The 20223-nt window shown below is 42.9% G+C and overlaps 1 protein-coding gene across 2 annotated transcripts in view; it reads right to left on the reverse strand.

Annotated features, from left to right (window-relative positions):
- Positions 1-261: 261 nt before the first annotated feature.
- Positions 262-20223, reverse strand: part of KIF27 (kinesin family member 27) — a 52669-nt gene continuing 32707 nt past the window's right edge. The window contains exons 10-17 of one of the 2 annotated variants that reach the window (XM_073670921.1): positions 19781-19978; positions 17833-17946; positions 15536-15712; positions 14033-14248; positions 13234-13440; positions 8583-8781; positions 6804-6959; positions 262-3622 (exon numbers count right to left, since the gene is read on the reverse strand). In XM_073670921.1, the coding sequence (XP_073527022.1) occupies positions 3165-3622; positions 6804-6959; positions 8583-8781; positions 13234-13440; positions 14033-14248; positions 15536-15712; positions 17833-17946; positions 19781-19978 (1725 nt within the window). In that variant the 3' untranslated portion in view covers positions 262-3164. The remainder of the gene's footprint in view (positions 3623-6803; positions 6960-8582; positions 8782-13233; positions 13441-14032; positions 14249-15535; positions 15713-17832; positions 17947-19780; positions 19979-20223) is intronic. The other variant, XM_073670920.1, reaches the window with a different exon arrangement.

A 20223-nucleotide genomic window follows, 5' to 3' on the forward strand; every position in this document is an offset into this window, starting at 1 on the left:
CTTGGATTTCATGATGCTGTTTGTTCCCTGATGTTCTCAAACAAACCTCTGAGAACATTAGGTGGACTCAATTTACTAATTATGTGACTTTGGAGGCAATTGGTCACTCGGGATTTTATTTAGAGGTATCAGACTACAGAAAGCTGAATACAAAGGCACATCACAATTTTCATATTTATATTTCTAAAATAATTAGAAAACCATGTATCATTTCCTTTACATTTCACAAATACTTGCTACTTTGTGTTAGTATATCATATAAAATCTCCCAAAAAATACATTTAAGTTTCTTCGTGTAATGTGGAAAAGGTCACGGGGTACAAATACTTTTTCAAGGCACTGTATGTGCTAGGAAAATATGCGTTTCACAACTCCTTTTTAGCAGCAGCAACGCACCACCACAGCTGGGACAGGTGATGAAACCACCGGGACTGGGAGCCACGTCTGTTTCCTCCTCTAGGTGGCAGTTATCGGTCTTCTCCTACACAGGGCAGGAAAGTGTCAACTCCCTTCAAATGATCTTATGTGGTAAATCACAACCCCCTGGGTTTGCGGAAACAAAATGGTCTGCCACTGTGCTACTTTGTTTGCGACATTGTAACCTGATGGGATTTGATGCTGTATATGTATGTGTACGAGCTGCATAGAGTGGAGACGGACTACTTAATGCAGCAAACAAACTGGAGTATGGATTACATAAAATATCCCACATTGGCAGCTGATGAGGGACATGTGTCGCCTACTGAAGCCCTTTGAAGAAATTACATAATTTGTCAGTAAGGGCATGTGTGGAATCAAGATGTCATCCCCTTCCTATTTACCCTGGAAAAAAAAACTCCCCAGAATGCAAGAGGGCATGGAGGAAGAACAGTAACTTGCACCTTTCTTGGCAGCTCAGTATCTGTTAAATGCGTCAGTATATGGAGGAGGAAGAGGATCGGCAGCAGGTGGATGTAGAGGGGAATACTGATGTGACACATGCAGTGGATGATGCTGACAGAGTGAAAATGATGATGATGCTCGTCATGGCTACCAACTGTCAAAGCAATGTGATAAAAATGCATTAACAAGGCCCTTGGTCATGCTGGCTGGCATGGCAAGCTGTATGCTTGTGGTATGGCAGACATATTGTTAACATCAAGCAAACAGATGACTATTGGACAGCCACACTGTGATGACACAGCATTTAATCTTAATTATCCAGAGGTCTATTTTCAGCAGGCCAGGAGACATAGGCTATTGTCTGAAGATTGACTATTGAATTTGTGTTTTTCTTCGGCTGGTCAAGACACATGGACTATTGTCATACGAGTCTGAATGTTGACACTAGAATTGATGTTTGGGAAATTGCACACTTTTAGACCCTCTCTATTAAAAGCCAAATGGGAACAATTTTTCAGGCTTCGATAAAAGAGAATAAGCTGTGTTACCTGTTCTGTAAAGCTTTCGATGAGTGGACGCCTGCCATTCACACGAATGACCAGCAGACCCTTATGCAATCACTGCAGCCACAATGCTTCCCCCACCCCTCCCTGTGAAAGTGTTAGGGCTACAGCAAGTAGCCGAGGTAGCCCTAACAGCTATAGTATATTTGACACGATGGACCAGATGTTTTCTCTACCATTTCGACAACCAGGCTCACTTCAGCAAACAGCTGAATAGCCAGATTTGGTTGTACCAAGACGGTGTCTGTTACGCACCTGCCTCAGCTCGGCAGGGCTTCTCCACCTTCCCCTTGCCGCTGCCCTTTGCTGTGTTCCACATCCGGTTTTCAAGTGGCCTGCCATGCCTCCATATCATCTGCCTAGGCCTATTTAAGACAAACACCTGTGTCTTAGTATTAAGACCCCTGGTCCTGTGTGTTTCTTGCTGTGCTCCTGTATCTGTTCCATATTTGCATCTGCTTTGTTTTTTTCTATTTTCTAGCGCAGTAATGCAATTCCAATTTCATGTTTGCATGCTATAGCTTAAGAAAAATACAGTGTAACTTTATTTGTTAGTTATATATGGAGGTGGCTACGCTTAATATTCACCTGTTCACACCTGACCTATGTTCTCCAGTGTTACAAGTCCTCCACCACACATGCCTTCCTGCCTGCTACACCAATGCCCAGACTCAGTGTTCCCACCCGGATCTTAGTCGATCCACCTCACTAGGTGAGCCTAATAGTGTTCATTTTCAGGCAGAGCCCTAATCTTATGGATTTCAACAGATTGGATCAATGGCAAAAATTGGCCCAGTTTGCGATAGGCTTACCATCATGTCCAGTCTCCAATGTAATGTTAGAGAGGGTGTTCAGCATGGCTGTTAGCTTTATCAGACCCAAGCTGACCAGGTTATCTAGAAAACCTAACATTTGTCAAAATGAATCAGGCATGGATCAGTGCCGACTTTCATGGAGTCCTGCTACAGAACCAGTTCAAGAACATGCAGCCAGACTGACAGCTGTAGCTTGTACTGAACGGTGAGATTCCAGCAGGGAGGAGGAACACTGAGGAGTTGGTGGAGATTTGTTTCTGTCTATGGAAAGAACGGTGGCTAGCACTGTAGCTTTGCAGCATCATGGTTTTGGGTTCAAATCCCACTAAGGACAACATCTGTAAGGGCTTTGTGTGTGTTTCCTCCCACACTACCTATAACATACTGATAGGGAATTTAGATTTTAAGCCACAATGGTGACAGAAAAGATAATCTTTGTAAAGTGCTGTGGAATATGATAGTGCTATACAAGCGAGTAAAATAGTAACGTAGACTAGCCTCATCAGGTCTAAGAGATCTACTTAATAATGTATGCAGGTTTTGTATAGTGAAATCTTTTGACTATCAGCTTTAATCATTTCTGCACTCTGAAAGTTTCAGTAGCGATTCCTTCTTCATTTACAGCAAAACAAGCGTTGAAGTGGATGTTACAGTGGATAATAAATGTCTCAGGTTCCACTCTGATAGCTTTTTTTTTTTTTTTTTTTTTACTTAGGACAAATAATAAATATCAGGTTATGCCATTATAATTTGTCAGAGTATAATTTATAATATAGAAGGGTGAAGATAGTCTCATCTAGAGTGCTGGTCTTTTGTGAATCAGTCCTGCGTTACAGCTGTCTGATCTGTACGTGTCCACAGTGTGAGAAGTGCTACGTTTAATAAGTACCCCAAACTCTCTTATCTAAAATTTAAAGTCTGATGATTTCTGTGTTTCTTCAATAGAATCAGCAAGGATGGAGCCAACACTGGAACGTCGTGTTGAAAGCTCTAACGCAGAGATCTGCCGCACATCCCGGCGGGACAGTTTCACTGGACTGACCACAAGTGCGGCATTATTAGCTTCCGATTTTGTTATATGGGAGGTAGATTGCCTTTGAGGTTTTAAAGTTTGTGATTCATCGGCATCTTCTGGGTCTTCCCCACTAGAAAAGTGCCTTCTCATTTGTCGGCGAGGTTCTGACTTGTGACCTAAAGTGCCTAAATTCTCCCCAACAATTCTATAAGTGTTCTGCTGAAATCTGGAGTCTTTTGACTTTCCAGTGGATTTGCCATTTTCAATCTTTGATGCCCAGTTCTGTTCTTTAGATGTCACTGGTCCAAATTCATCTTGGTTATGTGGGGCATCTCCAGAGCCATCATCTATAGAAAAAACAAGCAGAAAACATTATTTAATGACTTCTTGGAAACCTTGGATTCTCTTTGTGTATCTATTCCAGACTACACACACACCCTGTGTAATCTGTCCCCTATGTCATACTGATGTCTATTATGTAGGTTAGCAATAACTAGGAGACCGGTACAAAGGAGAGTAACTCCAGGTTCAGACTATATAACGTTTGTTTGTAGTCTGTTACCATTGTAAGGTGGCTGTTAGACACATAGTGGATGGGAGATAAAGTAATGCTTTAGCACATATAGGACTAAAAGGGACTAATCGGCCATGACAGGTTGATTATGAGCAGCTGAAGTGTTGGGACAGAAGGCTGCTCACCTTATCCCCACCCCTGGGTGTGGTTCACTTTTTAAATTGAGAGCTGTTTGTCACACACATGGCTGTGTATATGGAGGTTTGTAGATCTCCTGGATTGAGTGCCTTTGCTAAAGGACTAAGAAACTGGACTCTAAGTCAGGTGAGCTAACCAGAACTATTGTATGGACTTTTTGCTTTGTTTTATTTTATGCCGGACAAGGGCAGTATTTAAGTTTCCTGTGATGTGGTTTATGAGGACTGCAATAAACCAGCCAAACTTTTAAATGGAAAGGGTTCCTGTGATACCCCAGATAACTCCCAAGTGAGTAGCATTGTTACACTATATAGACACACGTACAGGTGCATCTCACTGAATTAGAATATCAACAAAAGTTAATTTATTTCAGTTCTTCAATACAAAAAGTGAAACTCATATATTATATAGAGTCATTACAGAGTGATCTATTTCAAGTGTTTATTTCTGTTAATATTGATGATTATGGCTTACAGCCAATGAAAACACAAAAGTCATTATCTCAGTAAATTAGAATACTTTATAACAACAGCTTGAAAAATGTTTTTAAAATCCGAAATGTTGTGCTCCTGAAATGTATCAAATGGTAGAGAAAAAAAGTCCAGCATCCAATATGGGGAAAAAAAAAATTTTTTTGTAAAAACAACCTTTAATGAAAAATCTTTTAAAAAAAACATGAGAGGTTAAAAACTGGTCGCGGATGCAACCGCATGCATGCGTGCGACGACGCTATGCTTAGACTATGATAAAGAACTAGTTTCAATTTGAAACGCGTCGTTGCATGCATGCATGCATGCGGTTGCATCCGCGACCAGTTGTTAACCATGTTTTTTTAAAAAGATTTTTCATTAAAGGTTGTTTTTACAAAAAAATTTTTTTTTTCCCCATATTGGATGCTGGACACTTTTTCTCTACCATTTGCTTCATTTCTTGTAGCCGATACAAGCTTTCAGCCCGTGTGCATCGCTTTGGGATAACTACTTAATCGTGAGTGAGCTGGATACAATTGTATTTTTTTCATATTTCTACTGAAATGTATGTTCAGTAAATGCACTCAATACTTGGTCGGGCTCCTTTTGCATCAATATGGCATGGCATGGAAGCGATCAGCCTGTGGCACTGCTGGGGTGTTATGGAAGCCCAGATTGCTTTGATAGCAGCCTTCAGCTCGTTTGCATTGTTGGGTCTGGTGTCTCATCTTCCTCTTGACAATACCCCATAGATTCTCTATGGGGTTAAGGTCAGGTGAGTCTGCTGGCCAATCAAGCACAGTGATACTGTTGTTTTTAAACCAGGTATTGGTACTTTTGGCAGTGTGGACAGGTGCCAAGTCCTGCTGGAGAATGAAGTTTCCATCTCCAAAAAGCTTGTCGGCAGAGGGAAGCATGAAGTGCTCTAAAATTTCCTGGTAGACGGCTGCGCTGACTTTGGTCTTGATAAAAGATAGTCGACCTACACCAGCAGATGACATGGCTCCCCAAACCATCACTGATTGTGGAAACTTCACACTAGACCTCAAGCAGCTTGGATTGTGGCCTCTCCACTCTTCCTCCAGACTCTGGGACCTTTATTTCCAAATGAAAATTGGAACTCTGGGACCTTGTAGAGTGTGTCAATGACTGCCTTCTGGACATCTGTCAAGTCAGCTGTCTTCCCCATGATTGTGGAGCCTACTGAAACAGACTAAGGGACCTTTTTAATTTAATTAAATGCTTAGGAAGCCTTTGCAGGTGTTTTTTGTTAATTATTCTAATTTACTGAGATAATGACTTTTGTGTTTTCATTGGCTGAAAACATCAACATTAACAGAAATAAACACTTGAAATAGATCACTATGTTGGTAATGACTCTATATAATATACGAGTTTCACTTTTTGTATTGAAGAACTGAAATTAGCTTTTTGATGATATTCTAATTTAGTGAGATGCACCTGTAAGTCTGCATAGGAGCTGTAGACAAAACAGTAGGATATTTTTTATCAAGACCATTTGTAAAGTTGCTCTATTTTTTATATATATTAGGTGAAGATTTTATTAATGTGTACTTCCATACATGATCAGTACTTCAGGTTTTATACCCAAAACAATATAGTTTTTGGAGCTTCGCTTCTCAGCTACAGGTCGTTAAAAGCCTCATTTACTTCACGTTCTAATAAAGTTATATGTGAAAAATAGCACACAGCACTAGAGGAAGTTTACTATATATAGATTTATACAGCTCTTACTCATATCAGTAATAAATCCATACACACAAGCTTTTAAAGGGGATGTCCACTACTGGACAATCCCTTATTTATGACGCAAAGCTTCAGCATAAAATAGAAAAAATCTATATACTTACCTCCCAGCCCGGCGCCACTCCTCTACTCTGAGCTCTCGCCAGTCTCGTGCCATAATCAACACCACGTGACCACAGCAGCCTTCACAATTCAGTCAGAGTGGAAGAACATTGCTTCTCCTGCACTAATAGAACTGTAAAGCCTGCTGATTGACTACAGAGGTGATATGATATTGTTTATATCATGAGACCGGCGGGGGACACAGGGCTCAGAGCAGAGCACGTGCTTTTCCACTATTGTAAAATATAATATGAATGATCATGGCTATCAATAACAGCACATATGCTATTGGGGAGGAGAAGGCTTCCATCCTTCATTCTCAAACATCCAAATTCACACATCAACTCTAATTCAAGTCATCCTCATCATGATACTTTAGGGTATCGTGTACCATGTTACTGAACTTTATACATACAACTGAATATTCTAGTGCAAGTGTATGATCATGACTTGGAAGAATTTCTAGCCAACACTTACTATTGGGAAATGTCACATTTGCTTCCCCAACCAGGTCCCGTAGTTTCTTCCTTAATTCTCGGCTGGTTGTTTTGTAGAAATAAAGCTCCTTTTCAAGCTCCTCTATTTTTGTTTCATACACCTTTATGTTTCCTACAGGAATTCCTCGATCATTATCTAGATTGGAAAAAGAAATAGGTCAGTTCTAATATCTGAATATAATACTGTGGTATCACCTGTACGCATGGCAAACGTATCTGACCGTAAAGAATTATGTTTCCGAGCATTATACAGTACAACTGAATCCAAGGAAATTCATTACTGTCATATATAATGTAGTAATGGCCAGAATTGGTCAGTCTTTTGGAGACTGCTGGGCTGCTCCCTTTCACTTTAGGTAGATGGGCAATTGGTGTATTCAGCCCATATTTATCCAATGTATATTTGTAACTTCAATGGTAACGCTACTTCCAGAATCCTCACAGAATCACATGGATGGGTCAGTGACGCACAACGTGACTGAGGCCTTGTCAGAGCCAGAAGATTGGGAATGAAGACCAATATGAAGCCAGCAGGGGACAAAAAGGGGCTGCGGAGGCAGAAGGGTGGGCCTAGGACCCATGTGTAATATCAGCTTTTTTTTACTTTTTATCTCTTTCCAGGTCTTAAAATTATTATACTCTAGGGTCTGCAGAGACCTCAGAGCATCATTAACATATTTTCGGGGCAGATTTGATTCGGACCAAAGTTTATTCAGACAGAAATCAAACCTTTTTACAGATACAAGTGAATCTACCAGAAACCAATTTCAGGAGATTTGCTCAATTCTACTTTGCTGTTTTCTTCTTCTTAACATTGTTGATCTCAAAACTGGTGAAGGCTTGTCCATGTTCTTCATACATCCAGAAACCAGCAGAGAAATATACTTCTTTTGTTTCATAGGCTGTAAATCTGCTTCCACTTTCAAAAATGTATTTTTCCTCCATAAGCAAACCATTGTTACTGGATACAAATCCATATGTCTACATTATACATAGTTAGTATAATGAGAATTAGTAACACACAATTTCCTACAGAGGGTTTGGAGTGCTTAGCATTGCTTGTATTTCAATTAATTCTATAGCCCGAGCACTGTATACATATACAGCTCTGGCAAAAATTAAGAGACTACTGCAAAATTTTCATTTTCTCTGATTTTCCTCTTTATAGGTATATTTTTGAGTAAAATGTACATTGTTGTTTTATTCTATAAACTACTGACAACGTCTCCGAAATTCAAAGCTAAAAATTTTGTATTTATTTGCAGCAAATGATAAAGCGTCAAAATACTAAAACAGAAACAGTGCTTTCAGACCTCAAATAATGCAAAGAAAACAAGTTCTTATTCATTTAGAAACAACAATACTCATTTTTTTAACCCAGGAAGAGTTCAGGAATCAATATTTGATGGAATAACCATGATTTTTAATGACAGCTTTCATGCGTCTTGGCTGCTTTCCACCAGTTTTTCACACTGCTTTTGGGTGACTTTATGCCACTCCTGGCACAAAAATGTAAGCAGTTCTTCTTTGTTTGATGGCTTGTGACTATCCATCTTCCTCTTGATTACATTCCAGAGGTTTTCAATGGGGTTCAGGTCTGGAGATTGGGCTGGCCAAGAATGAGGTGTACTTTAGTTGGAATTCAACGGACACTGGAATGGAATGGCTGTCAGACATGTAGAGATGGTGATTTTTAGAAAACTGTGCAGTGGTCTTTTAATTTTTGCCAGAGCTGTATATCCATTAGTGAGCACCTTACCTTTAAACTGCTGTAACAGAAGCTGTATCTTTTGTTCATGCTCCTTTTGCTGCTGTGTTAACCGTCTGTCATTTTGCAAGGTTAGATGTTCTATGGCCGACTCCAGCTCTCTTACCAAGTTCTCTAGCTCAGACACCTTCATAGCCAATTCTTGTTTGTGTATCTGCAATTTCCGTTCAGTCTCTCGAAGGTTAACCACCTAAAATAAATGGATCAAATTGGTGCCAAAATACAGAATACACTGTGTGCAGAATTATTAGGCAAGTTGTATTTTAGAGGATTATTTTTATTATTGATCAACAACTATGTTCTCAATCAACCCAAAAGACTCATAAATATCCAAGCTTAATATTTTTGGAAGTTGGAGTGGGGTTTTTCTTAGATTTGGCTTTCTTAGGAGGATATCGGTTTGTGCGGGTAACTATTACTGTGCAGAATTATTAGGCAACTTAATAAAAACCAAATATAATCCCATCTCGCTTGTTTATTTTCACCAGGTAAACCAATATCAGTGCACAAAATTTAGAAATAAACATTTCTGACATGCAAAAACAAAAAAAATTAGTGATGAATATAGCCACTTTTCTTTATGATGACACTCAACAGCCTTCCATCCATAGATTCTGTCAGTGTCTTGATCTGTTTTCAATCAACATTGCGTGCAGCAGCCACCACAGCCTCCCAGACACTGTTCCGAGAGGTGTACTGTTTTCCCTCCCTGTAGATCTCACATTTTATGATGGACCACAGGTTCTCTATGGGGTTCAGATCAGGTGAACAAGGGGACCATGTCATTATTTTTACTTCTTTTAGACCTTTACTGGCCAGCCACGCTGTGGAGTAGTTGGCTGCATGTGATGGAGCATTGTCCTGCATGAAAATAATGTTTTTCTTGAACGATACCGACTTCTTCCTGTACCACTGCTTGAAGAAGTTGTCTTCCAGAAACTGGCAGTAGGGAGTTGAGCTTCACTCCATCCTCAACCCGAAAAGGTCCCACAAGTTCATCTTTGATGATACCAGCCCATACCAGTACCCCACCTCCACCTTGCTGGCGTCGGAGTGGAGCTCTCTGCCCTTTACTGATCCAGCCTTTGGCCCATCCATCTGGCCCATCAAAAGTCACTCTCATTTCATCAGTCCATAAAACCTTAAGTCTTAAGATATTTCTTGTCCCATTCTTGACGTTTTATCTTATGTTTCTTGTTCAAAGGTGGTCGTTTTTCAGCCTTCCTTACCTTGGCCATGTCCCTGAGTATCGCGCACCTTGTGCTTTTTGATACTCCAGTAACGTTGCAGCTCTGAAATATGGCAAAACTGGTGGCGAATGGCATCTTGGCAGCTTCACGCTTGATTTTCCTCAATTCATGGGCAGTTATTTTGCGCCTTTTTTGGCCAACACGCTTCTTGCGACCCTGTTGGCTATTTGCCATGAAACACTTGATTGCTCGGTGATCACGCTTCAAAAGTTTGGAAATTTCAAGACTCCTTCATCCCTCTGCAAGACATCTCACAATTTTGGACTTTTCAGAGCCCGTCAAATCTCTCTTCTGACCCATTTTGCCAAAGGAAAGGAAGTTGCCTAATAATTAAGCACACCTTATATAGGGTGTTGATGTCATTAGTCAACACCCCTCCTCATTACAGAGATGCACATCACCAGATTTACTTAATTGGTAGTTGGCTCTCAAGCCTATGCAGCTTGAAGTAGGACACTATGTATAAATAGTATCAAAGTGATCAAAATACGCATTTGCCTAATAATTCTGCACGCGGTGTATGCTGAGGTAATACAGCATATACCATAGAACTCACACTCCCTGGGTCCAGCACATACTTCCCCGCTGCTGCTCCGATCTCTGCGTTTTGACTGCAGTCAACCATTGAGCTCAGCAACTTGAACCATCTACATCACCAGAGTGACTCAGCTCAGTGATTGGCTGCAGCGGTGATGTGCACTGTAGACATGATATAACCACTGAAGCCAAAAGAGAGAGACCGGATCAGCAGCTGAGAGCTGGCACAAGACGCATGATTGGTGAGTACTATCTGTGTTTTGTTGTTTTCTAGATATGCAGTCGTTTGGCAACACTTTTGTGAAAGTAAAATACTCCTTTAAGAATGAAGAAAAGACCTTTAAAGGGGCCGTCCGGCCTTAGAGTGACTGCAGACTAGTAGTCTATGTGACTGCAGACTTGTGAATCCTCACATCGCGCACACTGTGAGCTTTCTCCGGTTCCGGTGGTTATGTGACTATAAGTATGCAATATGCATGCTCCTGGCCACATTCCGACTAGATGCAAGTGTACTGAGCGAGGCAGGAATAACTAGTCAGAATGTGACCGTCGGTATGCATATTGCATACTTGTGGTCACGGGTCCGCCGTTGGCACCAGAGAATTCTCACAGTGCGCCGTGCGAGGATTCACAAATTTGCAGTCACATATGACACCTATTCCAGCACAGAACGACTTGAAAATGCAAAACTGTATGAAAAGTAAAAGTCGAGTACTTTGTACTTGAGTTCAGATGTCTTCCACAAGGAGATTTTGTTGCGTTTTTAATATGTGCATGGTGTAAATAATTTTTTGAAGTTAATTATCCGTCATAAAGTCCAAATGAACACAAAATGGCCTTTCTCCAGCTAACAGGGTAGAAATAAACAAACAGTTTATGATGTAACAAAACTATAGGCTCACCTGCTTAGTGTCTAGTCCATTGCTCTGGCAGGGACTGACCAGCACATAACAGGTCTTTCCACCTCACAGGACAGTGAATGGGGCAGCTGGGCTGCCTTAACTAGGCCATTTCAAGACCTGGAACTGGAAGTATGAGAATGACCAATCCCTCCCAACTCTAGTGGCCGTTCCTAAAACCCAGACCCATTAAATAACCTCTCAGCACCATATACATCAGCATTTTTATTGGTATATGCTCCCCCACCCTGTTATGTGCTGCCCCCATCCTGCACCCCCATTCAGTTATGTGCCGCCCCCATCCTGTTATGTGCAGCCCCCATCCTGCTATGTGCGGCCGCCATCCTGCACCCCCATCCAGTTATGTGCAGCCCTCATCCAGTTATGTGCCGCCCCCATCCTGTTATGTGTAGCCCCCATCCGGAGGCCGGGGGTGGAGTGTGGCGCCGGAGTACGCGTGTGCCCATACCGTGCTGTCCCGTGCCAATGTGTCTTCACTAAAATGGCGCCAGCTAGCGCGCTATGCACATACGCCGATTCCGACTCAGATTCAGACGCCGCACTCCTCCCCCGTACTCCGGCCAAAACAGAGGTGCGGCAACATTCCTTCGGGTCAGTTATGTACTTATGGCGCCGGAGCTGGGGGTATGCATTCAGTGTCCACAAATACCGCGATCGCCGCCGCCATATACTTCTCTTACCTGTAACGACTGGATGCGTTCTTCTGTCTGGAGCCAGACTGTGCAGGCACGTCGCACTTGCGCAGTCTATATAGAGGCTTCGGACAGAAGGACATATCCCTGGTTATATTATAGATGTCCCCCACCTTGTTATATATGGCCCCCCCTTCCTATTATACTTGGCCCCCATCCCCATCTCGGTATGCATGGCACCCCCTGATCCCCATCCCGGTATGCATGGCACCCCTCATCCCCAATCCTGGTATGCATGGTACCCCCTCATCCCTCATCCTGGTATGTATGGCATCCCTCATCCTGGTATGTATGGCCCCTCATCCGTATCCTGGTAAGAATAGTACCCCTCATCCCCCAATCCCGGTATGCAATGCCCCTCATCCCAATCACGCTGCACACACACACATAAAAAAAATAAACACTTCTACTCACCTTTCTTCCCTGTGCTCCCAGCGCTGTGTCCAGTTCTGCCGGAATAGTCCTCCGGAGTATGCGCGTGCCCATACCGCGCTGTCCGGCGCCATTTTGTTGAAGACATACTGCAAATGTGTCTTCAGTAACATGGTGCCGGATAGCGCGCTATGCGTATGTGCCGATTCCGACGCCGCAGTCAGTCTCCGGCCAGAACAGAGGCGCCGCGGCAACACTCCCAGTCAGATAAGTATGTCCTTATGGCGCCAGAGATCGCGGTATGCTTTCAGTGCCTATGCATACCGCGAACTCCGGCGCCATACACTCCTCTTACCTGTAACAGCTTGATGTGTTCTTCTGACAGGAGCCAGACTGCGCAGGCGCATTGCGCTTGCGCAGTCTATAGAGGCTTCGGACAGAAGGACACATCTCACGTTATATTATAGATTTTTATACCTACATCTGCTGCCAACAGATTCGGAACGGAGTGGATGTGTCACCGAGGTACCTGGCCTCAGTGCTGTGACACCTGAATAAAGCTCAAGCACTGATAGGGTGCTGAGAGGTTTTGATTTAGTGGAGCAGTGTGGGTTCAGGTGTCAGGAATGATTGGCAAGTGATGGGTGGGACCAATCATTCCCGTTCTCCAATCCAGGAGGTTTAGCAGGTGTTAAGGGGCAGTGGGCTGCTCATAACGGTCTGGCTGTGGACGTATGAGCACCTCTGAACCTTAGGTCTGATTAGGATACTGGTCAGCCTTGCAAGTGGCTGATAGGGCTTGCAAAGCCTGGATGTCAGGTGTATGGACATTTCTGTTGGTTTCATTGAATTACCCTGAAAAGGTTCCCACCTTGTTAAAGTATTTGATGAGTATAGATCTGGTCTCAGCAGCAGATAGTGCACTGAACTTCTCGATAACGTTGGCTTCACTTTGTGTGAGAATCTGAGAGGAGTCCTTTAAGGATTGCTGTCGACTCTGAATACATTCATTCTTGTACTCAATGGCGGCCTCCAAAGCTTCTATTCCCTCCTCCAGCTGGAACAAGATGCGCTCTTCCTGTGGAAGCAAGGATCAGGCAATCTCAGCGTGTTTCTGCAGAACACATTACATAAGTATATAGTGCTAACCATTTCACAAGAACAGGTGAAGGAACGGAGCACATGGATAAGCACATACTACTAATAATTATAGTAATTTGTTACATAAGTTTTTAATGTATAACCCAGACATTTACTCCATATTGATGAACTCTGCTGGCCATACACTTCCTACTTTTGCTATAAATATAAAATAAACAGCCAAGTTGTGGTTAGAATTTGCGCCATACACAGCTCCAATATCTCCAGCAATCCTGAATATTTCATAAGAACTTCAAGGTGTAGGGAATGTTATAAAATAAAGGAATGACAATTAATATTGGCTTCAGTGATCATACTGCCATATACAGTGTGTGACTGATGAGGCCAATGATTGGCTACAGCGGTCACATGAATGATGGATGTAATTCCATCACTGCAGGGATCAGCAGGAATTCAAGGGGTGAATAATTGTTATCCTATTTAACATTTCCTACCGTAAGGCTAATTTTGTAATATTGCAGAAACTGTTGTAAAGTTGCTCTACAATTCAAGGCCCAGTACAAGCCTACCTCTGGTGACAGCACAGTGCCATTTTTAAGTTTTCCATCTAGGCTGTCTCTTCTCTGTAGGAGATGGTCCCGCTCCTTCTGCAGAACTGTGACCTCCTCAGACGCCTTCTCCTGTTCTTCATGGTTACCACTGTGCATTTTCTTACTTTTGTCTGTAAGCTCATTCTCTAATGCATTTAGGCGAGTGGATAATTTCAATATGTCACTGTTTAGAGCCTGAGGAAACAAGTGGATATTAATTTTTGAGTGCAAATAATTCACAAATATGTGTATATTAATTGAGTAATAATGAAATAAGACTGCAAAAGTGTGAATCTATTTGTAGGAACTGCTCCATCAGCCAGTTCAGTAGTCTGTGTTACACGCACGCCGCTAGGTTCAGATAGGGGCGAGACGGGTTTCATGAATTCTTTGGAATCCTGGGGGAACCGTTACTCAGGGCGACCATAGACTGCAGCTTCTCTCAGACACACGATAGATTTAGTTGCTGACCAGACACATCTGACAAGAGTCTTTTGGAATTTAATCTGAAGCACAGCCAGTGCAATTCAGGGATATTACAGCAACAATCTTCATTACAGAACAGTCTCATAAAGCAGGCATAGTAACGTCAGTCTCTTCAGTAGCATAATTCAGCACAGATTAGATCTCTTGGCAGCACACTTCTATGCATAAACAGCAGGCTTTTCCTTCACAAGGACTCACTAGTACACAGCATTCTTTATCCTGCATGGAGATGGAGGGGGTGTAATGCGGGAGATTATATCTGTGACACGATTCCTTCCAGTCCTTCTCTTCCTGCCCGATGATAGACTTCCTGAACTAACAGTGCAGGGTATATGACCTATGTTGAGCTTCACCCTGGACTTGAATCCTGTTCTCTTTCCTGCACTTCTGTGAGATACAGATCATGAACACCACTTCTCCCTTTGGCTGCAGCCAGAATAGTAAACAAGTTCCCCACAATCCCCCTAGGGCTCTGCTAGCCACTCCCTCTCTCTTGTGACTGTGTTAACCCCTCTAGTTGCTGGATGCTTCTGAAGCACAACAGTTCCTGTCTCCTGAGACTGTGTTAACTCTTATAGTTGCTGGATGCTTTTGAAGCAACAGCACTTGTTCTGCATGTCACATATGCCTCCCGGACAGAAGCCCTGAGAAGCACCTCCTACCTGCCAATATCCACATCTTTTCTTTTGATTAGTCGACCTGGTCCAACATCACATGTGCATCATGCCGAAATGTTGACGTTGCACCAGTCTGGCTAATCAAGACCCGCGAATGCTAAGAGGTGCAAGGTGGTTCTCAGGGCTCCCATCCAGTGGAAACAAATTATTGACATGGCCGATGGACCAGGTCCTGTGAACCATACAGTTCTATACCTGAAAGCACACATGATGTGCACTATACCTTATACAATGGCAGGGCACCACTATGGCTACAAGCCACCCTAGTGTAAGAATGGCAAGACGAAATGAAATTATCACATTCATCAATGTACCACACCTGACTAGATCGCAATTTCTTCATCTCCAGATGGCACTTTTCTTTCAGCATGGCTTCCATTTTCGCAATGCTCTCTTCCCTTTTCTTTAAATCCTCTTCTAGCTCACTCAATGCTTGACGCTCCTTCAAGACCTTCTCCACTTCCTCATCAAGCCATTTCTTCTGCTCTTCCAATTTCTGAATAAAAGAGATGACAAAATCTAAAAGTTCTGAGTGAATGAATATACAGTTTCTGAAATGTACATACAAACACAAACAATACTGAAAAAAAGCATTGTTCCATCGCTTCCCACACCTTGCCGTAAATACACGGTACAGGCACTAGTGCTCACAGGGCTTATCAAGGACAATATTCATTTTTTACTGTGGGCCTAAGAACTAACAGACAGGTAGTTGCCAAGTACCTGCCTGTTCTGCTCGGTGCAGATCTCTGACGGTACAGAGCAATCACTGACCACTCCTGCCAGCGATTATGTGGTTCGCGCTAACGTCACATCGACAGAGCAGCGGCTTCTCTTCTGCTCTGCTGATGCGTCATGGCTGCCGATATCCTGATGATTGACAGCTGATACCAAGTGCATACCTGCAGGAAGCCGATGTAACATCCCTGGTGGAGTGCTGTCATGGCTTACCATCTCCCACCATGCAAGACCGCCAACTTATCCACCAGTCCAGGCTGTGCACTATGCTCCTCTATTTGCTGTGTGCATGTCTCTTGTCTGCTGGCTTGAGCCGGCGGTGCTGTTAAAGGAACAGTGTGCGCAGTCCTATTCTGTCCCCAGCCTATTGCTGTGAGGCACTGGATACTTAAGGCACCCCTGCCCAGTGGGAGGTGCCTGAGCAACACTTTCTCTCAGTGTGCTATGTGCAACCGCTGAGTTGCCAGGTCCAGTCCTGTCCTGTATCTATCTTGTTCTGCCACCCTGGGGGCTATATACCCAGGCCTGTTACCTGTGACTTCTTGTCTAGTTCTGCCACCCTGGGGGCTGAGTACCCAGGCCTGTACTTGTATCTTGTTTCTGTGTCTGTTCCCGTCTGTACTTTGTCTTAGCCTGTCTCTCGTTTACTTATGTTAGATCCTTCCTCCTTACCTGCAGTGTCTATTCATGTACCTTCCTCCTTACCTGCAGTGTCTGAACCAGTACCTAACTCCAATTCATTGTCTCTGTACTTCTGTTTGTGAGTTCTGTGTCCACTCGCTACTTCATAGCAAGTACCTTGTGTGTATCTGGCTCCGCTGGTCCCGTTTCCCTGCCCCCGTATCTACCTCCTGTGTTCTAGCTATCTTCCTGCGTTTTCCCGACCCTGTCTGTTCCATGTGAACAGAGCCCTGTCCCGCCTGGCCGCTCCCGTGGCATTCCCGCCTGGCCGCTCCCGCGGCTCTGCTCTGTTTCCCATCCGCACCTGCGGCTCTGCTACTGTATCCCAGTCTGTACTGGTCCCTATCCAGTCTGTCTACCTGCCTGCCTGTATACTGTGCCTGCCAGTACCTGCCCGTCCTGCATACCCCGGTGTGGATCAACAGCTGTGTGACTGGGGTCTGCCTTGGAGTAGCACCTGGATCACCTCCCTCGTCCCTCCTTGGTTCACGGAGTCGATTAAGCCGCCGTATGAGCCAGGGTTGGATCTGGTGAGGCCCCTAGTCAAGCTCCCTCCAGGCACTCCTCGGTTCGTGGCCCAGTGACGAAGATCTAGGCGTGAGCGTAACAGCCGGTTGTCAATCAGCATAATGTCAGCAGTCACACCCAGTCAAAAGAGCAGTCCTGAATAAAAAGAGCTATTCTGTTGATGTGTAGCAGCTGAATCGCCGGTAGGGGCCATTAATGACTGCTCTGTGCCAGTGCTGGACAGAAAAGGCAATTACTTGCCTGTTAGTTTTTTGGCTCATAGTAGAAAATAATTTAGTTCAAGATAACCCTTTTTAAAGGCACTGTGCTGTGTATCTAAGGCAGAGGAAGGGCGAGGGAACATTATCTATGCTAGCACTATGTAGAAAACGGCATGGTTACTTGGTTTTATTTTTGCATTTTTTTCAACAATTTTGCAGTTATCAGAGAGAAAAAAAATTACAAAACCAATGCATATATTAAGGAGCCATGTTTCCTACACTGCCGTACAGGCTCCGTGCCTGTGTATGGGATCACAAAGTGGAATGAATTCATATTACTTGTTACCCACATGATGAACTTTCAAGTAAGCTACCACACAGGTCCTGAATCTGCTCCCATTCCTTCTCAATGACAGCCAGCAGTCCTCTGAATATAAAGAATAATCTGGAAAGTAAAGAAAGCACTTACTAGCTGAATCTGGTCTGGAATACTTGAAGTACCCTTTCGCCGTCGAATGGCTGCAATCTCTTCGTTTTTCAGATTCAGCATCTTCTGTTGTTGCTCGTTCTTCAGCTGAAGCTCCTGAATGTAGAAAAATACATGAAATAAACTTACTTTATAGACAAGCAAAATAGATATTGTTTTACTTGAAGATAGGAATGTACCCTTTTTTGGGAACTCATTGTGACATTTAAAATGTAAAAAAACAAATGCATCCATCCTTTAGAGAATGGTTTTCCATGAGAAAAATTGTTCCCATTGCTGGAAAAAATAAAAAGATATAATCTAAATGGGGACTTTCTTCAGGGTAACTCCCCTTTAACAATCACTGCCACATTCATGTTGGGCTTAAAGGGGTATTCCTATCTTGTACATTTATGGTATATCCACAAAATATCTCATAGTGAGGAAAATAAGTATTTGATACACTGCTGATTTTGCAAGTTTTCCCAAATACAAAGAATGGAGAGGTCTGTAATTTTAACCGTAGGTACACTACTTTGAGAGACAGAATCTAAAAATGAAAACCAGAAAATCACATTGTATTATTTTTAAATAATTAAATTGCATTTTATAGCATGAATTAAGTATTTGATCACCTAACAACCAGCAAGAATTCTGGCTCTCACAGACTTTTTAGTTTTTCTTAAAGAAGCCCTCCTACTCTGCACTCATTACCAGTATTTATTGCAGCTGTTTGAACTCGTTACCTGTATGAAAGATATCTGTCAACACAATCAATCACACTCTAACCTCTCCACCATTGCCAAGACCAAAGAGCTGCCTAAGGACACCAGGGACAAAATTGTAGATCAACACAAGGCTGCAGGACAATAGGCAAGCAACTTGGTGAGAAGGCAACAACTGTTAGCACAATTATTGGAAAATGGAAGAAACAAGATGACTGTCAATCTTTCTCGCCCTATGGGGTAAGGATGATTCTGAGAAAAGGTCAGAAATCAGCCCAGAACTACACAGGAGGACCGGGTCAATGACATGAAGAGAGCTGGGACCACGGTCTCAAACATTACCGTTAGTGACAAAACACCACCGTCATGAGTTAAAATCCTGCAGGGCACGCAAGGTCCCCCTGCTCATGCCAGCACATGTCAAGGCCCGTTTGAAGTTTGAAAATGACCATCTGGATGATCCAGAGGAGGCATGGGAGAAGGTCAGATGAGATCAAAATAGAACTTTATGGTATCAACTCAACTCGCCGTGTTTGGAGGAAGAAGGATGAGGACAACCCCAAGAACACAATCCCAACCATGAAGCATGGTGGGGGAAACATCATACTTTGGGGGTGCTTTTCTACAATGGGGTCATGTATTGCGAAATTTTAGCCAACAACCTCCTTTCCTCAGTAAGAGCATTGAAGGTGGGTGGTTCCAGCATGACAATGACCTGAAACACAGAGCCAGGGCAAGTAAGGAGTGGCCCCGTAAGAAGCATTTCAAGGTCCTGGAGTGGCCTAACCAGTCTCCAGACCTGAACCCAATAGAAAATCTTTGGGGAGCTGAAACTCAATGTTACCCAGCGACAGCCCCGAAACTTGAAAGATCTGGAGAAGATCTGTATGAAGGAGTGGGCCAAAATCCCTGCTGCAGTGTCTGCAAACTTGGTCAAGAACTACAGGAAACATCTGACCTCTGTAACTGCAAACAAAGGTTTCTGTACCAAATATTAAGTTCTGGTTTTCTATTGTATTGTAAAATCATATAATGTTATTTTAATTTTTTTTTTTAGATTCTGTCTCTCACAGTTGAAGTGTACCTACGAAAAAAATTACAGACCTCTCTGTTCTTTGTAGGTGGGAAACCTTTGGCAGTGTATCAAATACTTATTTTCCCTACTGTATAAGTTGTAATCATATCACAAACCCTTGAAATTCATGAGGCTCAGCCTTTTCGTGTACCTTTATGTGTTGCTGGTCCTTTTGCACAGATAACTCCAGCTTCCTCTTTATATCACTTTCTTCTTTTAGCCTTTTCTGAAGCTGGGCCTGCTGTTGTCGCATGTTTTGTATATTTTGTTCAAGATCGGATGCGCACTTCTCATTCTGAGCGGAGATGCTTGCAAGCTTCTTTGTATCCTGTTGCTTTTTCTGTAACACCTAGTTAAAAATAAATACAAAACGTGGGGAATAATTACTAAGTATAACAGGAAAGAATTCCCCAAAATTCTAAATCATGGCATATGCTAAAAGCATTTAGATTATTTAGTATTAGAGGCAGTCTTGGTTCTTGTAGACATGCCTGATTTATTAGCAGGTTTTTTCAGAAAGCATACTCTAAAATCTCAGCCAGGGACAAGTGGACTAAGTCACAGAGGTATGTCCCAGCTGGCATTCCCCACCCA

This window comes from Phyllobates terribilis, unplaced genomic scaffold, assembly GCF_046119375.1.
Source record: "Phyllobates terribilis strain yellow unplaced genomic scaffold, ASM4611937v1 Scaffold_1__5_contigs__length_1240528914, whole genome shotgun sequence".
Lineage (NCBI taxonomy): Eukaryota > Metazoa > Chordata > Amphibia > Anura > Dendrobatidae > Phyllobates > Phyllobates terribilis.